The sequence below is a fragment of the Drosophila virilis genome, chromosome X, assembly GCF_030788295.1.
Source record: "Drosophila virilis strain 15010-1051.87 chromosome X, Dvir_AGI_RSII-ME, whole genome shotgun sequence".
NCBI classification, from domain to species: domain Eukaryota; kingdom Metazoa; phylum Arthropoda; class Insecta; order Diptera; family Drosophilidae; genus Drosophila; species Drosophila virilis.
The window spans coordinates 30,007,574-30,025,694 of record NC_091543.1 but is presented as its reverse complement, the minus strand read 5'-3'; the positions used below and the strand labels follow the sequence as shown (position 1 = coordinate 30,025,694).

Below are 18,121 nucleotides of genomic sequence, written 5' to 3'. Positions count from 1 at the left end.
GTGGATTAAATTGGCAATAAAAGTTGGGTTATTAACTTGATTAATAGCTCTGGGTTGGTAGCGGGGAGGTGACGATTGGTATAAACTGAAACACACTTGACAAATATATAATATTCTAGAAGCAAAAAATCATGTTTGGTGACTCTAGGTCTTATTATTTACCCAATTTTCTCAAAAAACAGGATGTCGATATCAATTTTTATCGATAGCTTGGAAACTGAGTAAGGTAATCGATCATCAGAAGCAAACTCGATCTGCGCAGTAACTAGCAGGACCTAAATCTAAAATTTCCTTTGGTTCATACATTCGGACGAACGGACAGACGGACATGGCTAGATCGACTCGGCTATTGTACTGACCAAGAATATGTACATATACACTATGGGTTCGGAGATGCTTCCTTCTGCCTGTTACATACATTTGCATTTTGCACAAATACAATACACCTTTTTTACCCATTTTCAATGAGTATAATAAGAAGGGAACGCGTGTGACGCGTGCCAATATTGAATTTTCTTTTGCGCCCATGATCTTCCCCTTCCTACATATTTGTGTGTGTTTGCGTGTGTGTGTTTGCGTGCGTGTGTTCTGTATTTTTTTTTGCTTATGGCGTGGAGGTAAAAATCTTCGTAAGATACTGATGGTCCGGACCAACCGTATTCATGATTTGCTGACTCCGTCCGCACCTACGTACTAAACTCACCCCCCCCCCCCCCCCCCCATCGCATCGTCTCAAATCCATCTAGATGCCTATTATGAGCTGGCTTATATTTCTCCAGTTGTCCTCTCCTTCCAGCATGATCGTTACCAGTCCCCCCGGTGGAGGTACAGTGCCCAATACATCTCTGTTCCGCGAGCACTGGTACAGCACGTGCTCCGGGTCTTCGTCCAGATTTTGGCAGTTCGGGCACTCTGGAGTGTCCTCTTGCCTGAACCTATGGAGATACTTCCTATACCGCCGTGCCCAGTAAAAAACTGTATTTGATTGAAGTTAATTTCCCCATTCCGTCTTCTAATCCATTGCTTCAGATTGGGGATTAGTTTATGTGTCCATCTCCCCTTGTTCGCCATGTTCCATCTCTTCTGCCAGGTTGCCATTGATGTTGCTCTCTCCGACCGTCGGATGACGTCCATCGAGACTGCGTCTCCCGTGGCTATTCGGGCTATATATTTTCTCCATTGCCTTGGTCAATATATCTACTAGCAACATACCTGCCAATACTGTGGCTGCCTCGTCCGAAACGGTCCGGGATCCAGAAATTGTGGGCAGAGCACTGAGCCTATAGGGGACTGACATCTTCCTTTGGAGGCCTTTCTGGCTTGCAACCGCTGAAGCCCATATCGGTGCAGCATAGAGCAGCACGGAGGCTACAACTCTCGCGAGAAGCAGGCGTCTACCTGCTTTAGGTCCTCCTATATTGGGTAGCGTCGTCGAAAGGGCCGCCTGCATTTTGGCTGCCTTCTACGTGCGGTCAAAAGCTAAGCCTGTTGTCTAACATGACCCCCAGACACTTAATGGAAGCCTTTGACTTAATACTAACGCTGTCTACCTGAAATCTAGCCAACTTGACTATTTTGCGGCTTGTGATGAGATGCCAGCTCCAGGCTAGCGCCACGCATCCAGCTGGCCACGATCCTTACGGGTGCATTCGCAGACGCTTTCACGTCTTCTATTTCTTTGCCCACCACTACTAGAGCTAGGTCATCCGCGAATCCTATGATTCTGCATCCCTGGGGCAATTGTACTCTGAACACCTCGTCGTACATTATGTTCCACAGGAGTGGTCCCAGGACCGACCCCTGTGGGACCCCGGCTTAGACCATGTAACTCCTTGCACCGTCATCCTTTTTATAACTCAATAGCCGTTCGGACAGGTAGTTGAATATTATTCGGAAAAGGGAGGACGGTATCCCTATTCGGTCCAAGGCTTCCAGTATACGAGACCAGCTTGCTGAATTAAAGACATTGAGGATGTCCAACGTAATCACCGCGCAATACTCCTTGTCTCCCCACCTCCATCTGGTTCCCTCTATTGCTTTGGCGGCAATATCTACCACCGCCTTCATTGCGTCGACCGTAGACCTTGCCTTGCGAAATCCGTATTGCTGTTTGGTCAGGCCCTCTTTCTCTTCGACGAGTAGTCGGTCATACACAATCCTTTCCAGGACCTTTCCCGCCGTATCCAGTAGGCAGATTGGCCTGTATCCCGATGGTTCCTCTATTAGCTTGTCCCCTTTCGGTAGAAGGATTAGTTCCTGCCGCTTCCATCTCTTAGGAAATACACCGTCCTGTAGACATCTAGTATATGTCTCGGTGAAGGCGTCGGGTTTCGTAAACATGGCTAACTTTAGCGCCTTGTTTGGTACCCCATCAGGTCCTGGAGCCTTTTTGTCGCCTAGTTTTTACACTGCGTAAGCTGTTGGTTACTTCCAGTCGTGGGTGCTGAGGGAACAGTACCTCAACTATAGTGGCAAGTGCGGTAGGCCAGGTCACACGGGTTGTTCTCTGCCTGCCGATCTTCTTCGTGACGACCTTGTATGCCGTGCCCCACGGGTTTACATCGGTCTCATCGCATATTTGCTGGAAGAAGCTGGATTTGTTTTGCTTGATGCTTCTCTTGAGGTCTCGCTTTGCCGCCCGCAGGTCGTCCAGCCCAGATGCAAAGTCTGGGTGGCCTCGGGCTCGTTGAGAGTGCCTCCTAGCACGCGGGCAGGCCTTCCTTAGATCGCTGATCTCCTCGTTCCACCAGTAGCAAGGTGCTCCTCTTCTGTTTGGCATCCTCCTGGACATGGATAAGTCGCAAGCATCTGAGATGTTTTCCATGAGCTGCCGCGCCATGTCTTCTGCTAACTCCGTGGTGTAGGTTTCCTCGTCTAGGCAGTTGTTCTTCCATTTGGGGCCTGTTGTTCTGGTCTGCTGTAACAGGCTGAACAACGTGAGCTCCTGTCATTTGCAAGACCCAAGGGTGGTCAATCTCGCGTTGGTTTCCTTGCCTCCCCATTCCACGGCCCAGGCGTTAAAGTCTCCGGCTATGACAAGGGGAGTAATAATAATCTGAAATCGCCGCAGTTCCTAGCTTCTATCGTGCTCTGCTCTGATTTCCTGGAGCGGTGATTTGAGGGACCAAATAGCCGCTTTTCCGCTTTTTCTTGCCACTCAGCCACTCGCAGATTATTGCGACGTCCGTATTTCTCTCCGGTATTGATTGCGTCAGCACGGCCTGAGCTGCGTCGCAGTCGTTGAGGTTCAGCTGTGTCCACTTCATTTTCTGTTGGCCAGGGCGCTCTTAAATACGGGGCATCTGCCGCTGCCGGCAATGTGTTTCGAGTCGGTATTCCTGTCCTTACAGAGCATGCAATGTGGCTCTTGTTTGCGGTCCTTAGCCAGATGGTCCTTTCTTCCGCATCGTCGGCACAGATTCGATCTGTCCAGTTCACTTTTGCAGTAACTTGCAAGGTGTCCAAACTCGAGGCTCCTGAAACATCTGGTGATGTTTATCCGTTCGCGGGTTCTTGAGATGAACCAGCCTACTTTCAAGAAACCTACTGAAAGGGCGTTTTTCGCGCTTCCCGCTGGCAGTCTTATCGTCGCCGTCTGTGTTTGGCCATATGCCTTTTAGAACTGATATTCTCTGGGGCTATTTCCAGTATTTGGATTTGACCCCTCAACGCCTCGGTCGTGATATCGTCCAGGTCCTTGCACTCAACGGACACTCGGTGGGACAGCGTCCGGACCTCTGCATTTTCGCCTAGCGCTTCGCCTACCAGGATTCCAAATGCTGTGGTATTCTCTCCCGAGTTGTTAAGCTGAAGTAGTAGGTCTCCTTTTTGTTTCCTCCTTATCATTGTCACCGCTTTTCCGAGCTCGTCCAGTTTCTCGTCCGCTTTAAGTTTTCTTAGTATCTCTGAGTAGCTCGCTTCGCCTTTTGCCGAGATGACTATAGCATCAGGTCGCGCCTTTTCCTTGAGCAACCCCTTGCTCTTTTTCCGGAAGGAAAAGGAGGAAAAGGAGGTCTCCTGCCTTTTCTTGTAGGTGACCTACTTCCACTTGTCGCCATCTGCTTTGGGGCTCGGTGTCTTCTGTGCCGATGATACGGTAGCCTGGCTACCGACTGGTCCTCGGATTCGCTTGGTTTGGAGCGTCCGTGCTGTGGCCTGCTTCCGCTTGACGTCTATCACCGTCCCGAATAGAAGCGAGGTTTGAGACGACTGGTTCGTCCTGATTATCTCCTTGGCTCCTTCATCGTGCAGCTGGACGGCCAGCTCGTAGAGCACTCTGATTCTCTCTATTGCATGGGCTGGAGGACCGTTGTCCTTGGTCGCTGTACAGTCGCGTTTAGATCTCATGGTTGTCTTTGCAAGCAATGAGGCCATGCGAGGGTTGACACCCGCCTTCATGGAGTCGTGTTCAGAGCCACCTATACTGCCAACCGAATGGCGACGATTCTAGAAGCGTGCTAGGAGATTTGCCATGTTTTAACGGGACAGCAGTCATTTCGGCCAGATTTCACTCCGCTTACTGAGATGCTAGAATACTGTCAGCCGTCAGCCAAGGGAACGTCTTGTCGTGTAGGTATGCCCAGAGTTTGAAACCTATCCGTTACTGGTCTCAGTCTTATGTCGCCTTCTCGTATTAGTTAGGCGCGTCACGGGTGTGCAGCGCCTAACCAGGGGATACCTGGCCACTGCCGGAGGTCACGAGTTGCTTTAATTGCCCAGGAACGGAATCGATCTGGCCATTGCCAGGTTAATGGCAGTCAGAATCTTTTCGCCTACTAGAGGGACCTCTCCGAGCAATTACATCCCCGCGTTTTTTTTGTCGCCTCGTTCGACAAGCAATGACAAGCTGTGGTAGTATTCTGTGGGCCGCTTGCCACACGGCTGAGTGTGTGTGTGTGTTTGTGTGTGTGTGTGTTCAGTGACCGAAATACGAAAGGGACCGGCAGGCACGCCACCAACAGGCACACAAGCGCACAAATTCTTCTATTCATATACATAATATGCAAGTATGCGTGATTTAAAGGCAACGCTTAGGTACCCTTACCAACGATAACAAGATGAAATGCAAGAATTTCGCAACGACGTGGCAAACTCTTTCATTATTTCATATTACTCGTCCCTTCAAAATGGAAAAAAGCCACAGACTTTTGGGAACAAATGAATTTGTGGGCATTTTTGCTTCTGCGGACAAATACACACACAGACAGTACAAAGAAAAATACACAAATTGAAAAAGCACTGAGAGTAAGCCAAAGCAGCTTTCTTAACTGCGAGGGAATAAAAATAAAGCAGCGATGACGTTCTATCGCACAAGTAATAGGTATTTCTTACTCTTTTGCATTCTGAGCGCGCGACTTTTGATCAGATCAGAACAACAATCAGACTGAACACAGTCTATATGTTGTTTGATTAATTGCTGTACGCAATGGGCGCTCACTAAGAGCCATAAGTTGTGACGGAACAGAATGTTGCAATCGACTTAAATGCATATATTTCTGTTGGCTTGGAAGATAATTGTACACATATAGAATATTTACATTTTTAGCAAAATGCGTGCGTTGAGACACATTAACCCAACAACTATTCCACGCGTCGACAAATATATATCCCTATGTATAGGTATGATATATAATGTGGACAAAAATTGTTATAAAACAAGATTAGTGGTGTTTGGTTATAACACTGATCAATAGCTAAAATACCCTATTTTGAGAAAAGATGATTAAAATGAATAATTTTAAAAATCTTTTGGGCTGCTTGCAAGTTGAAAACAAGTGAAGAATAAGAAGACATGACTTATTGACTTTGCGAATTATAGGCATCGAAGTGCTTAGAAAAAACTACAATACTTCCCTCCCAAAATTGTACAAAACGTATTCGTGATGGTACACTCTCTTTTACTCAAAATGCCATAACAGCAAAGCTACAAACGAATAAATTTCCCATAGTATGGGAATTAAAAAACATAACTCCCAGCCGCTCCGTAAAATTTGCAGCAGCTGAATGCGAGTGTGTGTTTCATTATGCAGTCATGGACAAAAGTATTGGCAATTTAATATCATCTAGTTGTATTGTCGATTTCGTCCAATATACTGTCCAATATTTAATAGTTTTATATTTCTTGTGCGATTATTAGCTATTTTTGAAAGCAATTCAATTATTTTTATAGGCATTGGCGGCATGATTAAATTTTATAAACTGAACCCATTAAAAATGGGTAAAAAGGCTATATTGTATTAGTGCAAAATACAAATGTATGTAACTGGCAGAATGAAGTATCTCCGACCCCATAAAGTATATATATTCTTGATCAGCATCAATAGCCGAGTTGATCTAATCATGTCCGTCTGTCCGTGTGTCTGAACGCTAGGATCTCTGAACCTGTAAGAGCTAGAGACCTGAAGATTTAGATGTAGGTCCTACTAGTGCCTCCGCAGATCGAGTTTGTTTCCGGTAACCGATAACTTACTCCGTTTCCAAGCAATCAATCAAACTCGATATCGACATCCTGTTTTTTGAGGAAATTGGGTAAATAATAAGAGCTAGAGTCACCAAACATGATATGTTGCTTCTAGAATATTATATATTTGTCAAGTACCCCACAGCTATAAATCAAGTTAATAACCCAACCTTTATTGCCAACCAATTTAAGTCACAATTTAAATAAAATTGACTTTTTCAATATACACAAATATTCTATGGTACAATAAGATATACTGTAGAAAATTTCATAAATATCGGTTAAGAAAAAACCAAAGGTTTATCTAACTGCGCAATGGGATGGGGCAGCAGCTTTAAGAATTTCTGTACACATCTACACACACACATTCATGCGCGTCTGCTCCTCATTCTTACAGCATGGTAATTGCGATTTTCTGTAATGCTTTTCTATTTCCTTTTTTATCAATAGTTCATAATTATTGGTGTGGTTGCTGAGTGGAGGCACAGCAAGTGGTGCGGTCTGTCGCGTGTTCGAGCCCTACCGGGGAAAGTACTTTTTATACCCTGAACCTATTAAAAAAGGTCTATTGTATTTGTGCAAAATCCAAATGTATGTAAGAGGCAGAAGGAAGCATCTCCGACCCCAAAGGTATATATATTCTTGGTCAGCACCAATAGCCGAGTCGATCTAGCCATGTCCGCGTGACTGTCTGTCCGCAAGGATCTCAGAACCTATAAGAGCTAGAGAAATTTTAGATGCAGATGCTCCTAGTGCCTGCGCAGATCCCGTTGGTTTCCGATAATCAATAACTTACTCCGTTTCTAAGCAATCGATAAAAATCGATTTCGATATCCTGTTTTTTGGGCGATTTTGGTAAATACCAACTTGACATATAGTCTCTAAAATAGAATATATATATATGCATTTGATGTTGGAAGAAGAGGGTTCAGGGCATCCCATATTCGGGAGCTCCCGACTAGAACCTCTTAGATGATTCTTTTTATGAATAATTTTTGTAATGTTAAGGTAAACGATTCATTCATTTGTTTTTAGGGGCGCATATCTATACAAAATATAGGGTTTTAGCACTAACCAAACAACATATAGACTATAAATGAGTACCGGAAAGTAGGCACAAAATGACTTTCTAGAATCCACACTCTTAATTATTTAAATTATTCCATTTTACCTTGTATATATAATATATATATTGTATATTATCCCTGTCTTTTTAATAAAGTAAAAGAACCTTTATTTACTTACGTTTAATCGTATGAATACATGCTAGTACTTATATACTTGCAAGGCAGTTATTTATAAATCTATGTGTTATTCGAACAATTGTATATACGTGTATGTTTATGTATCTATTCACAGATATATAAATACATATAAAGATATCGACTTAAACGCCAAATTAATTTATTCCTGATTTAACAGATCGAAGCCAATGTATAAAGCTTTTTATTTTACTACACATATGTATGTATGTAGATTCATTCCTGTTTTTACTAACGGTAGAAAAGTGATAAAATGTTGTTTAAATAGTATATATACGGACATATATGTATATACATATACATACACGCATATGAATGTGCTTGCAAAGTGTAAAAATGTGTGACGTAGCAAAAAATATTGATTAGCGTTGTTTCCATTTAGTATGTAAAAGACAGCAAAACATGACCTAATAGTAAGAAGAAGGCAAAGTGCGTTTCTCTATTAATAAACTTACAATTGACTCAGATGAGAGAGAAATGCGCAATGCACGCGAACAGGCAACCAAATCATTTCTTTGTGTACTATAAGAGAGAAAGAAGAGTGACTGTCGGCTCACTACTAAGAGATACCCTAGAGACAGAGAAACCAACAGACTTAGTTGAATTGATACAGCCAAATCAATATATATATTTGTACATACATACATATATATTTATATAAATATATGTATACAGTTTTATTGATATTTAATTATTTAAATATGAAAAGAAAAGAGAATAAAAGAATTCACAGTTTTCACACAGCGCAATAGAAACTATGCTTGGTCCTTGCGTTATAGCTTAGGTTGCAGTTTTGATTGTGCATCGAACAAGGGCAATTTAGTAACTTATGCCGTATACTACGTAGACTCGTATAATTACATATGGTTGTATGAACACACAATAGACAAAAAGTCGGACTACGAAATTTTAAATTCCTATATACATACTCCTAACACTGCTAAAAATAGCGATGGAATACAGACATAGAAAATATTCGAAAATATATTTTCCTGTGTGCTGTATAGCCACATGTCTGCAAAATAGTTCTCGATAGTGACGAGCAGCGCTATAAAAATGTATAGCTAACTGCGAAGGCGGGCTAAGACAAAAAAATACAACAAATCACAACAGTTTTCTAAATTAATCTGAGCATTTAATAAATGAAGTAACGAGAACTAGTACTCCAGCACCTTGTAAACAGTGCAAGCAAAACTACAAATGCTAATATTTATACCCGAAGCAGACCCGAGAGCGCTTAGCGACAGTTCGGAGAGCTTGATCGTTCATACGGGAGGAAGCAGATCTCAGCAATTCGACATTCGACGCTTCGCCTTCGGCTCCCTTAACAAAACACATCGTTCGCTTATCAACGGTATTTGAAGAGACCCCAGCAAATTGTTCTTACAGTTGCCATTGATTAATAGACAAGTCAGCACGTGCTTTGCCGCCTCAACAGCATTCAAACTCTGCTTCCCTCTTGTTCGCTATATTCTTTACTGGGAGCTGAAATTCGTGACGATATCAATTTGGCTTTTTTTCATCCGTCCATGCCATGCGCGATAAAATATCACAACTATTTTGCTTGCAAAAAAACACATGCAAGAATAATTCAACAGATAACAGAGGTGGGTTGACATGTATTAGTGTGTGCTGTTTTATTTCACAATATCGACCAATGCGTCACGCATTCGTTGTAGTGTGTTTATATATTTTAATAATAAAAAAAAACACATGCAGAGTATTAATTTGTCTATTAAACAGTTAAAGAAATAAATGTATATTTCGGTATCATTGTTTTCAGATCCCCATGCAGTGCATAATATAATTCGTTTAAAAAACCGTAACACCTAAAAGGAGACACTTAATGCATACATATTTGTATTTCTGATCAGTGTCAACTGATATCTCGAGATAGTCGTGCCGTGCTGTACTTCTGTCCGTATACAAGTCTCTCAGTTTTAAAATCACATTCAATACACTGTTTACATATGTATCTCGAAAATAATGTTTTCGTATAACAACATTTTGATTTTAAAGATAACTAAACAGTGTATTAGTTGAAAAATGCTCGCTATATAAACGCTAAATCTTATCAACATCAACTTTATATTAATATTGCCACAAAAACAATTGATTACTTTAATGGCGAACTTTTTAAGTCAATAATATAATAATATATCTAATATATCTAAACCAATATAATAATATATATAATATATCTAAACCAAACTTGATATTTGCGTGAATTACTTTTATATTTTTTTTAGAGTTATTTAGAGAACCAGTCAATTTTATATATAGCCAACATACAAGATTCGCTATTTTCATGCGAATCCGTAAGCCTTATGTCTACTACGGAATTTATTCTTTTGCCAAAGATAGCCGTTCTTACTTGTTAAATCATTTTTTTCTTACTAATCTGTAATTTTTTATGTGTATTTATCGGATAAACCTAACGTAACCATTTAGGACATAATGTGCCAACCAAAGCAACGAGCAACGGGACAATGTGTGCCAATGGGACTGAGGGGCCCGAAGCGACAGAGACCGACTCATCAGGGACCGGGCGGATGCGGAAGCCGCTGGAGAGGAATGGCTCAACGCAGAACGACACTGTTCACCTCGAGAGAAGGTAAAAATCAGTTAGCAAAGTAACCTAATAGTTTCAAACTATATTACCTTTGATGCAGACTACATCCGGAACTTAATTTTTATTTATCATGAATTGAAACGTATACTAGGTTAGCAAATAACGGCCAAACGATAGCCTGAACAGAAGCATTTTTATACCCTCGCAGATTATATTATTGTCTATTATAATTTTGTCGTGAAATGTGTAACGCATAGAAGGAGACATCTTCGACCCCATAAAGCTTATATATATTCTTGATCAGTATCAACAGCCTAGTCGATATAGTCATGTCCGTTTGTCCGTCTGTCAGTTTCTATGCGAACTAGTCTTTCAGTCTTAAAGCTATCTTTATGTAACTTTGCAGAAGCCCCTATTTCTGTTGCACGCAGCACATATTTCAAATACAGCTGGATCGGACCACTATATCATATAGCTGCCATAGGAACGAACGGTCAAAAATTTGGTTGTATGAAAAACATTTTGTTTATCAAGATATCTTGACCTAATTAGCATTTATTACTCTTACCATTTTTTTTAAATATATGCAAAGTCCTATTAAGATCGGACCACTATATCATACAGCGGCCATTGGAACGATCGGTCAAAAATTAAGTTGTTGTATGGAACAATTTTTTATTTTTCACGATATCTTGACCAAGCTCGGCATTTATAAGTTCTATTATGGTCCTCATATATATGTCCTATTAAGATCGGACTTCTATATCATATAGCTGCCATTGGAACGATCAGTCGAAAATGTTGTTGTATGGACATTTTTTTGTTTTTCACGATATCTTGACAACTCGGCACTATTAGTTAAACTATATCCCTCAAATATATACAAAGTCCTATCAACATCGGACCACTATATCATATATCTGCCATAGGAACGATCGGTCAAAAACTTAAACTGATTAAAAACTTAAACTGTTTATTTTGCAAACATTCTTTTGACCATAGCATTATGTTTATTTGAACCGAACCCGAAAATATTGTTTTGTATTTGTGAATATTTATATGTGAATATTAAAACAAAAAGAAATGATTTCCATAAATTAAAATGGTATATGTGGAAACAATTTTATTTAAAATTTTCTATTGAAAAATGTCAGAATTAAGGTTCGAACCAAACCTGGGTTCATAAGTGTAAAAAACTTTTTTATTGTATTAAATTTGAAGGAATTAGTTTAAACCGTGAATTGGACCACAAATTATTTAAGTAGGGCTGGCAGCATTATTAAGTTAATAATAAAGTATTTATTATTAGATATTGTTTAGATATAGATATTTAAAAGTGGAAATTAATTAATATCATTTAACCCACCACTTCTAGGTAGAAATCGGTATTACAAATTTCATACCATTTGAAAATTCAGAGATATTTTTATCAATGGGTTCATAAATTTCGCCGACTGGCAATTTGTTTCTTTGTTTTGTTTTGTCTTTGTTATTTTGGCATGCCTGTTATTTTGGTATGGATCCAGGCGCATGCTAGACAGTCAGATCGTTCAAATTGCTTGTCATAAAACCCTTTAACCTAAAATTATAATAATGTCAATAAAATCGTAAAAAGATTGCATGCATTTTTTCCATGTCAAACGAGCGACAAGTGCGATCCATCTGTTTCATGCAAGCCCACCGCAGGCATGCCAAAAAACGAAGACCGTGCCAGTCGCCAAAACGTACGCACCCATTGATAAAAATATCTCTATCTCACGACAAACCCTTAATCAGATCATTCGCACACATTTGTGTGGTGTATATGAGTGTGTGTAGAGCTCGAAATTAGGAAATGCCAAAAATTTAAATTTCAAATTTTGTCAAATATGCATCGGGCGGCAGCCAGGCAACCAACACGCAATTACCCTTGCAGTAATACGACTTAGATATTTTTGTATTTTAGTCAATATAGGTCCCTACAGTAAACAGAAAATTAATATAAATATTTCATTCAGGTCAATAAATTGTTTATACAGATCAGATTCTTTTCATTATGCCTGACTGGACGAAGAAATACACACAATTGAAGAAATAACCTCTGGCTCGAGACAAACGCTGCGATCTACTTGTGCGCACATCCACACAACAGAATAATAATAATGTTTGTAGATCTCGGGATTTTGTGGGAAGCTATGCAGAGAAAAAGAGATGGACGCAAGTGCGCGAAGCGATAAGTGAGAGCGAGGCACTTGCATTCACGAATATATTTTTGGACTGTAAAGATTTTAAAATGACATACAATATTAAAAAAGCATCAGCCGCAGCGACGTCGTGCACTTAGCGAGTTGCAGCTTTATACTGAAAGTTCTGCCTTCGAGGCCGCCGTTCGGCTGCCACTCTCAGCAGTCTTATAGCCTCTCTCCACTGAACACATTTCCCACACATTTCTGAAAATGTCAAATTTTTGCAAAATGTGCGAAATTCGCATTGTGCGTTTCCCCATAAGAAAACACATTTCACACATCTTTCACAAAAGGCACATATTTGAAAAATGTGTAAATTCGCCCCTAACATTTCGTGTTTTTTGCGATGATTAATCGAGATTTCTATCGATGTTGTGAAAAATGGTAAAGTATCATAAACATAAACAGCTGATATATCAACAAAGGCATGCGGCAAATTTGAGCTGAAAATTAACAGCGTTGCCGTTCTATCGCACAAATCATATGGAAGAGAGTGCGTCAAGCACTTTCCTGTAGAGTAAGCGGTTCAAAAATACATCATATGTATATCTTATTCCCTTACTCGCGATTTTGGACCAGATGCCTCCGATACTTTTTGTGCCAATTTTCCTACACTGATGTCCAGTCTATATGTTTTTTGTTAGTGGTAATATATACATAAAATCTCGTTTTATTCGCTTACACTACAAGAAACTGCTTTGGCTTACTCTCTTCTCTCTTTACGTTTAGTGATCATTTAAATGTGTTTATGTGTATGTGACCGCACAAGCAGAAATGCGAAGAAATTCTGTTTTTCTCAAAAGCCGGCAGCGTTTCTTCTCTTGTGGAGGCGTAATATGAAACAATATGCCACATCGATGCGATATTCTTGCATTTTAAAGCGTTATCGTTGGTAAGGGTACTTAACCGTTGCCATGTGTGCATTTAAAAGTTTTTGGACGAGCTATTCACGCATACTTGCATATTTTGTATGTGAATAGAAGCATTTATGCGATTGTGTGCCTGTTGGTAGCCTGCTTGTCTGTCCCTTGCTAATTTGACAAGATTTAAAGTTATTGTGATTTCTGAATGTCGAGCTCTTAACAAGTACACACACACAGGCACACACACACAGGCACACACACACAGGCACACACACACAGGCACACACACACAGGCACACACACACAGGCACACACACACAGGCACACACACACAGGCACACACACACAGGCACACATACACACAGGCACACATACACACATACACAAACACACACACACACACACACACCTATATATGCAGGGGTAGGTGCTTGCCTAACGCTTACTCTTTCGGCCTCACGGGCTTCTTGACGCAATAATGGGTCAACATTCTTCAATAATTCAAACTCCAAATCATAAAGAAGACGCGTGCCATTAATGAGATTATTTTTGCGGCGTCAAAATTCTTGGAGTTAGGTCACATCTAAAATATTAAGCACAAAACTTGCTACGGGCAAGGCCGGGACTAATATATATATATATATATTAAATAATTAAAATTCAATAGAAATACATTTCTAGTAATAAAATTCAAGAGTATATAGTATAACTATGTGTTTTAATCAAAATAAAAATTGTATTATTTTATTTGCTTTGTAGGCTGGGCCTCTTCAGTGGGGTGGCTTTAATTGTTGGAACTATGATAGGTAAGTAAATCTTGGAATATTTCAAAATTTTTATCGTTATACTTTAAAAAAGACTTATTAGATATACAATGCATGTGTAATGTGTGGTTACAGTTGCGAAAAATGCTTAAATAATAAGGCAATATATTTTCCCATTATAAACAAGTAACAAGAAAGTAACAACTAGCCGCATTACTTGCTGCCGACCATACTCGACAGCTACACCATCCAAAAAGAAAAAAAAACGAGAAAGAAAAGTATTCTACGGCACGCCGAAGATCTAATACCCTTGCAGACCTAACCTTTTCATAATGCTTTTAGTGCTTTGCCCGTATTTAAGAAGCACAGGGAAAATAGTGGATGCCGATTTTGGGCAAGATATCTTGATAAAATCTAGTTTTCGACCGATCGTGCCTATGGCAGATATATGATATAGTAGTCCGATGTAAATAAGATTTTACAAAAATGAAGGGTGCATAGTGAAATCTTTAAATGCCGTGTTTAATCAAATTATCTTGAATGCCCAAAAAGTTTTCCATACAACAACTTAATTTTCGACCGATCGTTCCTATGGCAGCTATCTGATATAGTGGTCCGATCTTAATAGGATTTTGCATACATATGAGAAGTATAGTAAAACTAAAAAATGCCGAGTTTGGTCAAGATATCTTGAAGAACAAAGTGTTTTTTTGTACGACAACTTCATTTTTGACCGATCGTTCCTATGGAGGAGTATAGTAAAACTAATAAATGCTGAGTTTGGTCAAAATATCTTGAAAAACAAAATGCTTTTCATACAACAACTTAATTTTCGACCGATCGTTCGTATGGCAGCTATATGATATAGTGGTCCGATCTTAATAGGATTTTGCATATATATGAGGAGTAAAGTAAAACTAATAAATGCCGAGTTTGGTCAAGATATCTTGAAAAACAAAATGGTTTTGCATACAACAACTTAACTTTCGACCGATCGTTTCTATGGCAGCTATATGATAGAGTAGTCCGATCTTAATAGGATTTCGCATATATATGAGGAGCATAGTAAAACTAATAAATGCCAAGTTTGGTTACGATATCTTGATAAACAAAATATTTTTTCATACGGCAACTTAATTTTCGATCGATCGTTCCTATGGCAGCTATATGATATAGTGGTTAGATCGTAATAGGATTTTGCATATATAAAGTAAAACTAATAAATGCCGAGTTTGATCAAGATATCTTGAAAAATAAAATGTTTTTTTCATACAACTACTTAATTTTCGACCGATCGTTCCGATGGCAGCTATTTGATATCGTGGTCCGATCTTAAAAGGATTTTGTATATATATGAGGAGCATAGTAAACCTAATAAATGCCGAGTTTGGTCAAGATATCTTTAGAAACAAAATGTTTTTCTATACAAAAGACAATTTTCGGCCGATCGTCCTATGGCAGCTATATGCCATATGTGCTGCCTGCAACAGAAAGAGGGACTTCTGCAAAGTTTCATTAAGATAGATTTAAAACGGAGAGACAAGTTCAAATAGAATCGGACAGACGGACAGACGGGCATGGCTATATCGACTTGGCTGTTGATACTGATCAAGAATATATATACCTTACAGGGTCGGAGATATCTATATCTACCCGTTACACATTTCAGTAAAAAATTATAATACCCACCGCAAGAGTATAAAAAAGTTCCCTTCGCAGGGCTCGAACTCGCAACTAACCGCACTACTTGCGCCATCTCTACTCAACATTCATGACATGGTGCTTTTAGAATGATAAATATTAAGTATTTCCGAGCCCTATCGAGGGAACTTTTGTGCATAAATTACTTTATATTACTGTTAAAGCAAGCGATCATATAGCGCGATCTTCATTTGGTGTTGGTAAAAGATGGTTCAGGGAATCCCCTAGTAGGGAGCTCCTAACTGGAGTCTCTTACTTGCATTGTATTTCTTGTATTTGGCTCGTGGATGCGAGGCTCGTCGATTTGTTGTAAAGTTCTTTTTTTCTTTTTGAATCTGAATTGCTTATTCTTTCTCGCTGTATGCATAAATAACTTTCGTACTTTTTGTTATATATTAATTGGATTTCGTTTTTATATGTAGTTGGGCACCAGTCGTCGCCAGATTATTGGCCAATATTTAGTAAGTCGATTAATATAAGTAAATTAATTGATGGCTGTCGGCTTTACTTGCCAAAAAATAATGTGATGGTTATTTTAATAATTTAACTTAATTTATTTCATTTGGTATACCCTGGAACTTGTTATTCCACCACGAAATGCAGCTTGCACTCTGCGCTCATTTGCTTAAGAATTTGAATAAAATATATTTTAGCCTTACCGGAGTCGAACCCGCAACTCTATTTAACCTTGCCACCTCCCCAAGCCTCACCATCATACCAAGAATTCAGTTTTAATGAAGTTAATTAGTTGCTAATACACAGAGCTTTGACAGCTTTGGGTAAAACAAACTAATAAAATGAATTTTTTACAAATTATATGTTCGCCAAGTGTTATACTTTGTTTAGTAGCATTTCTGTAGAAAATAAAAGTAAGTTAGGCAATGTACTTCACCAAGGCGCGAAGGCAGAACGCGTAAGATATCAGAGCAGAGTGATTGTTTTATTTTACGGCATATTCAAAATAATCCGTTAGAAATTACCTAAAACTGTTGCTACGGAGCTTTCTAACTACACAAACATTAACTACTGAAAAATAAACAATTCGTTTAAACGTTTAAACGAAGCTGATTACGGCATCAATATAGCCAGAGGAATTCCTTAAATTACAGTGAGTAATAAGATCAAACGCCCTGAATTTGCCAAAAAATATAATGGCAAGTCCCAATCCTTTTGGCAAAACATTTTGTGGACTGACGAGAGTTCTTTTTTATTACCACTGCTTTAAACATTTTTTTTTGTAAAAATTCTAAGAACAACTAGAACTAAGAACAACAAATAATAATACATGTTTGTCAAAGAGTAAGCCATGTAGGTGGATCGGTAATGTTTTGGGAATGTGTTGCTTATAATGGGATAGAAAAATTGGTTCCTCTCGATGGAACAATGGATAGAAATAAATATTTAATGTTTTGAATAATTACGCTTTCCCATTTGAGGACTACATGGTTGGAGAAAACATTATATGTCGATAACTATAGCGGATTTCCAAATTATCCGTTAAGCCTTAAGCTTTTGAGAGAATCATATCATCTCAGACGTAACATTTATGTAGTTCTATTCATCACCTTCCCAACATGGGATCGTGAAGCGCAGAGTTACAAACACTGACCTTCTTCGTTAATTATTGATGGGTTTAAAAAAAGAATGCAGACTGATGTAATCTATACGGATTTCTTTAAGGCTTGTCACTCTGTCGCTCCTTACTGCTTCATAAATTATCGATTTGCCCATTCACACACATTTGTGAAATCCCAAATCTTGTCAAATTTGCATCATACAGGCAGGAAACCAATACGCACTCAAATGAATAAATACTTCCATTCATATTCAAATTATGCAAGGATGCGTGAATAGCTCGTCCAAAAACTTTTAAATGCACACATGGCAACGGTTAGGTACCCTTACCAACGATAACGAGCTAAAATGCAAGAATTCAGACGTGGCAAACCCTTTCAATTTCTTATTTTTCATAAGGGAAGAAATGCCGCCGACTTTTGAGGAAAATTGAATTTCTGCGCATTTTTGCTGGTGCGATCACATATACACACACATATATTCAAACGTAAAGAGAGAGCATTGAGAGCACTGAGAGTAAGTGGGAGCGAGATAAAAAACCAGCGATGTCGTTCTATCGAAGAAGATAGTAAGCCAAAGTAGTTTCCAGTAGTCTAAGTGAATAAAAGGACAATTTATGTATATCTTACTCTTTTGCTCGCGAATTTGGAGCAGATGTCAAGATCAAGCGAGCTTCCAACTACTATCCAACATCCCACG

The 18,121-nt window shown here is 39.3% G+C and overlaps 1 protein-coding gene across 6 annotated transcripts in view; it reads left to right on the top strand.

The window, feature by feature from the left end:
- Positions 1–18,121, top strand: part of sbm (L-type amino acid transporter sobremesa) — a 115,778-nt gene that overhangs the window by 59,250 nt on the left and 38,407 nt on the right. Inside the window, exons 1-3 of one of the 6 annotated variants that reach the window (XM_032439914.2) lie at positions 8,947–9,329; positions 10,174–10,336; positions 14,142–14,188. In XM_032439914.2, coding sequence (XP_032295805.1) covers positions 9,257–9,329; positions 10,174–10,336; positions 14,142–14,188 — 283 coding nt within the window. In that variant the 5' untranslated portion in view covers positions 8,947–9,256. Of the gene's footprint in view, positions 1–8,946; positions 9,330–10,173; positions 10,337–14,141; positions 14,189–18,121 lie in introns of those variants that run through there. The other 5 variants (XM_070209616.1, XM_002054886.4, XM_015171108.3 and 2 more) reach the window with 5 other exon arrangements.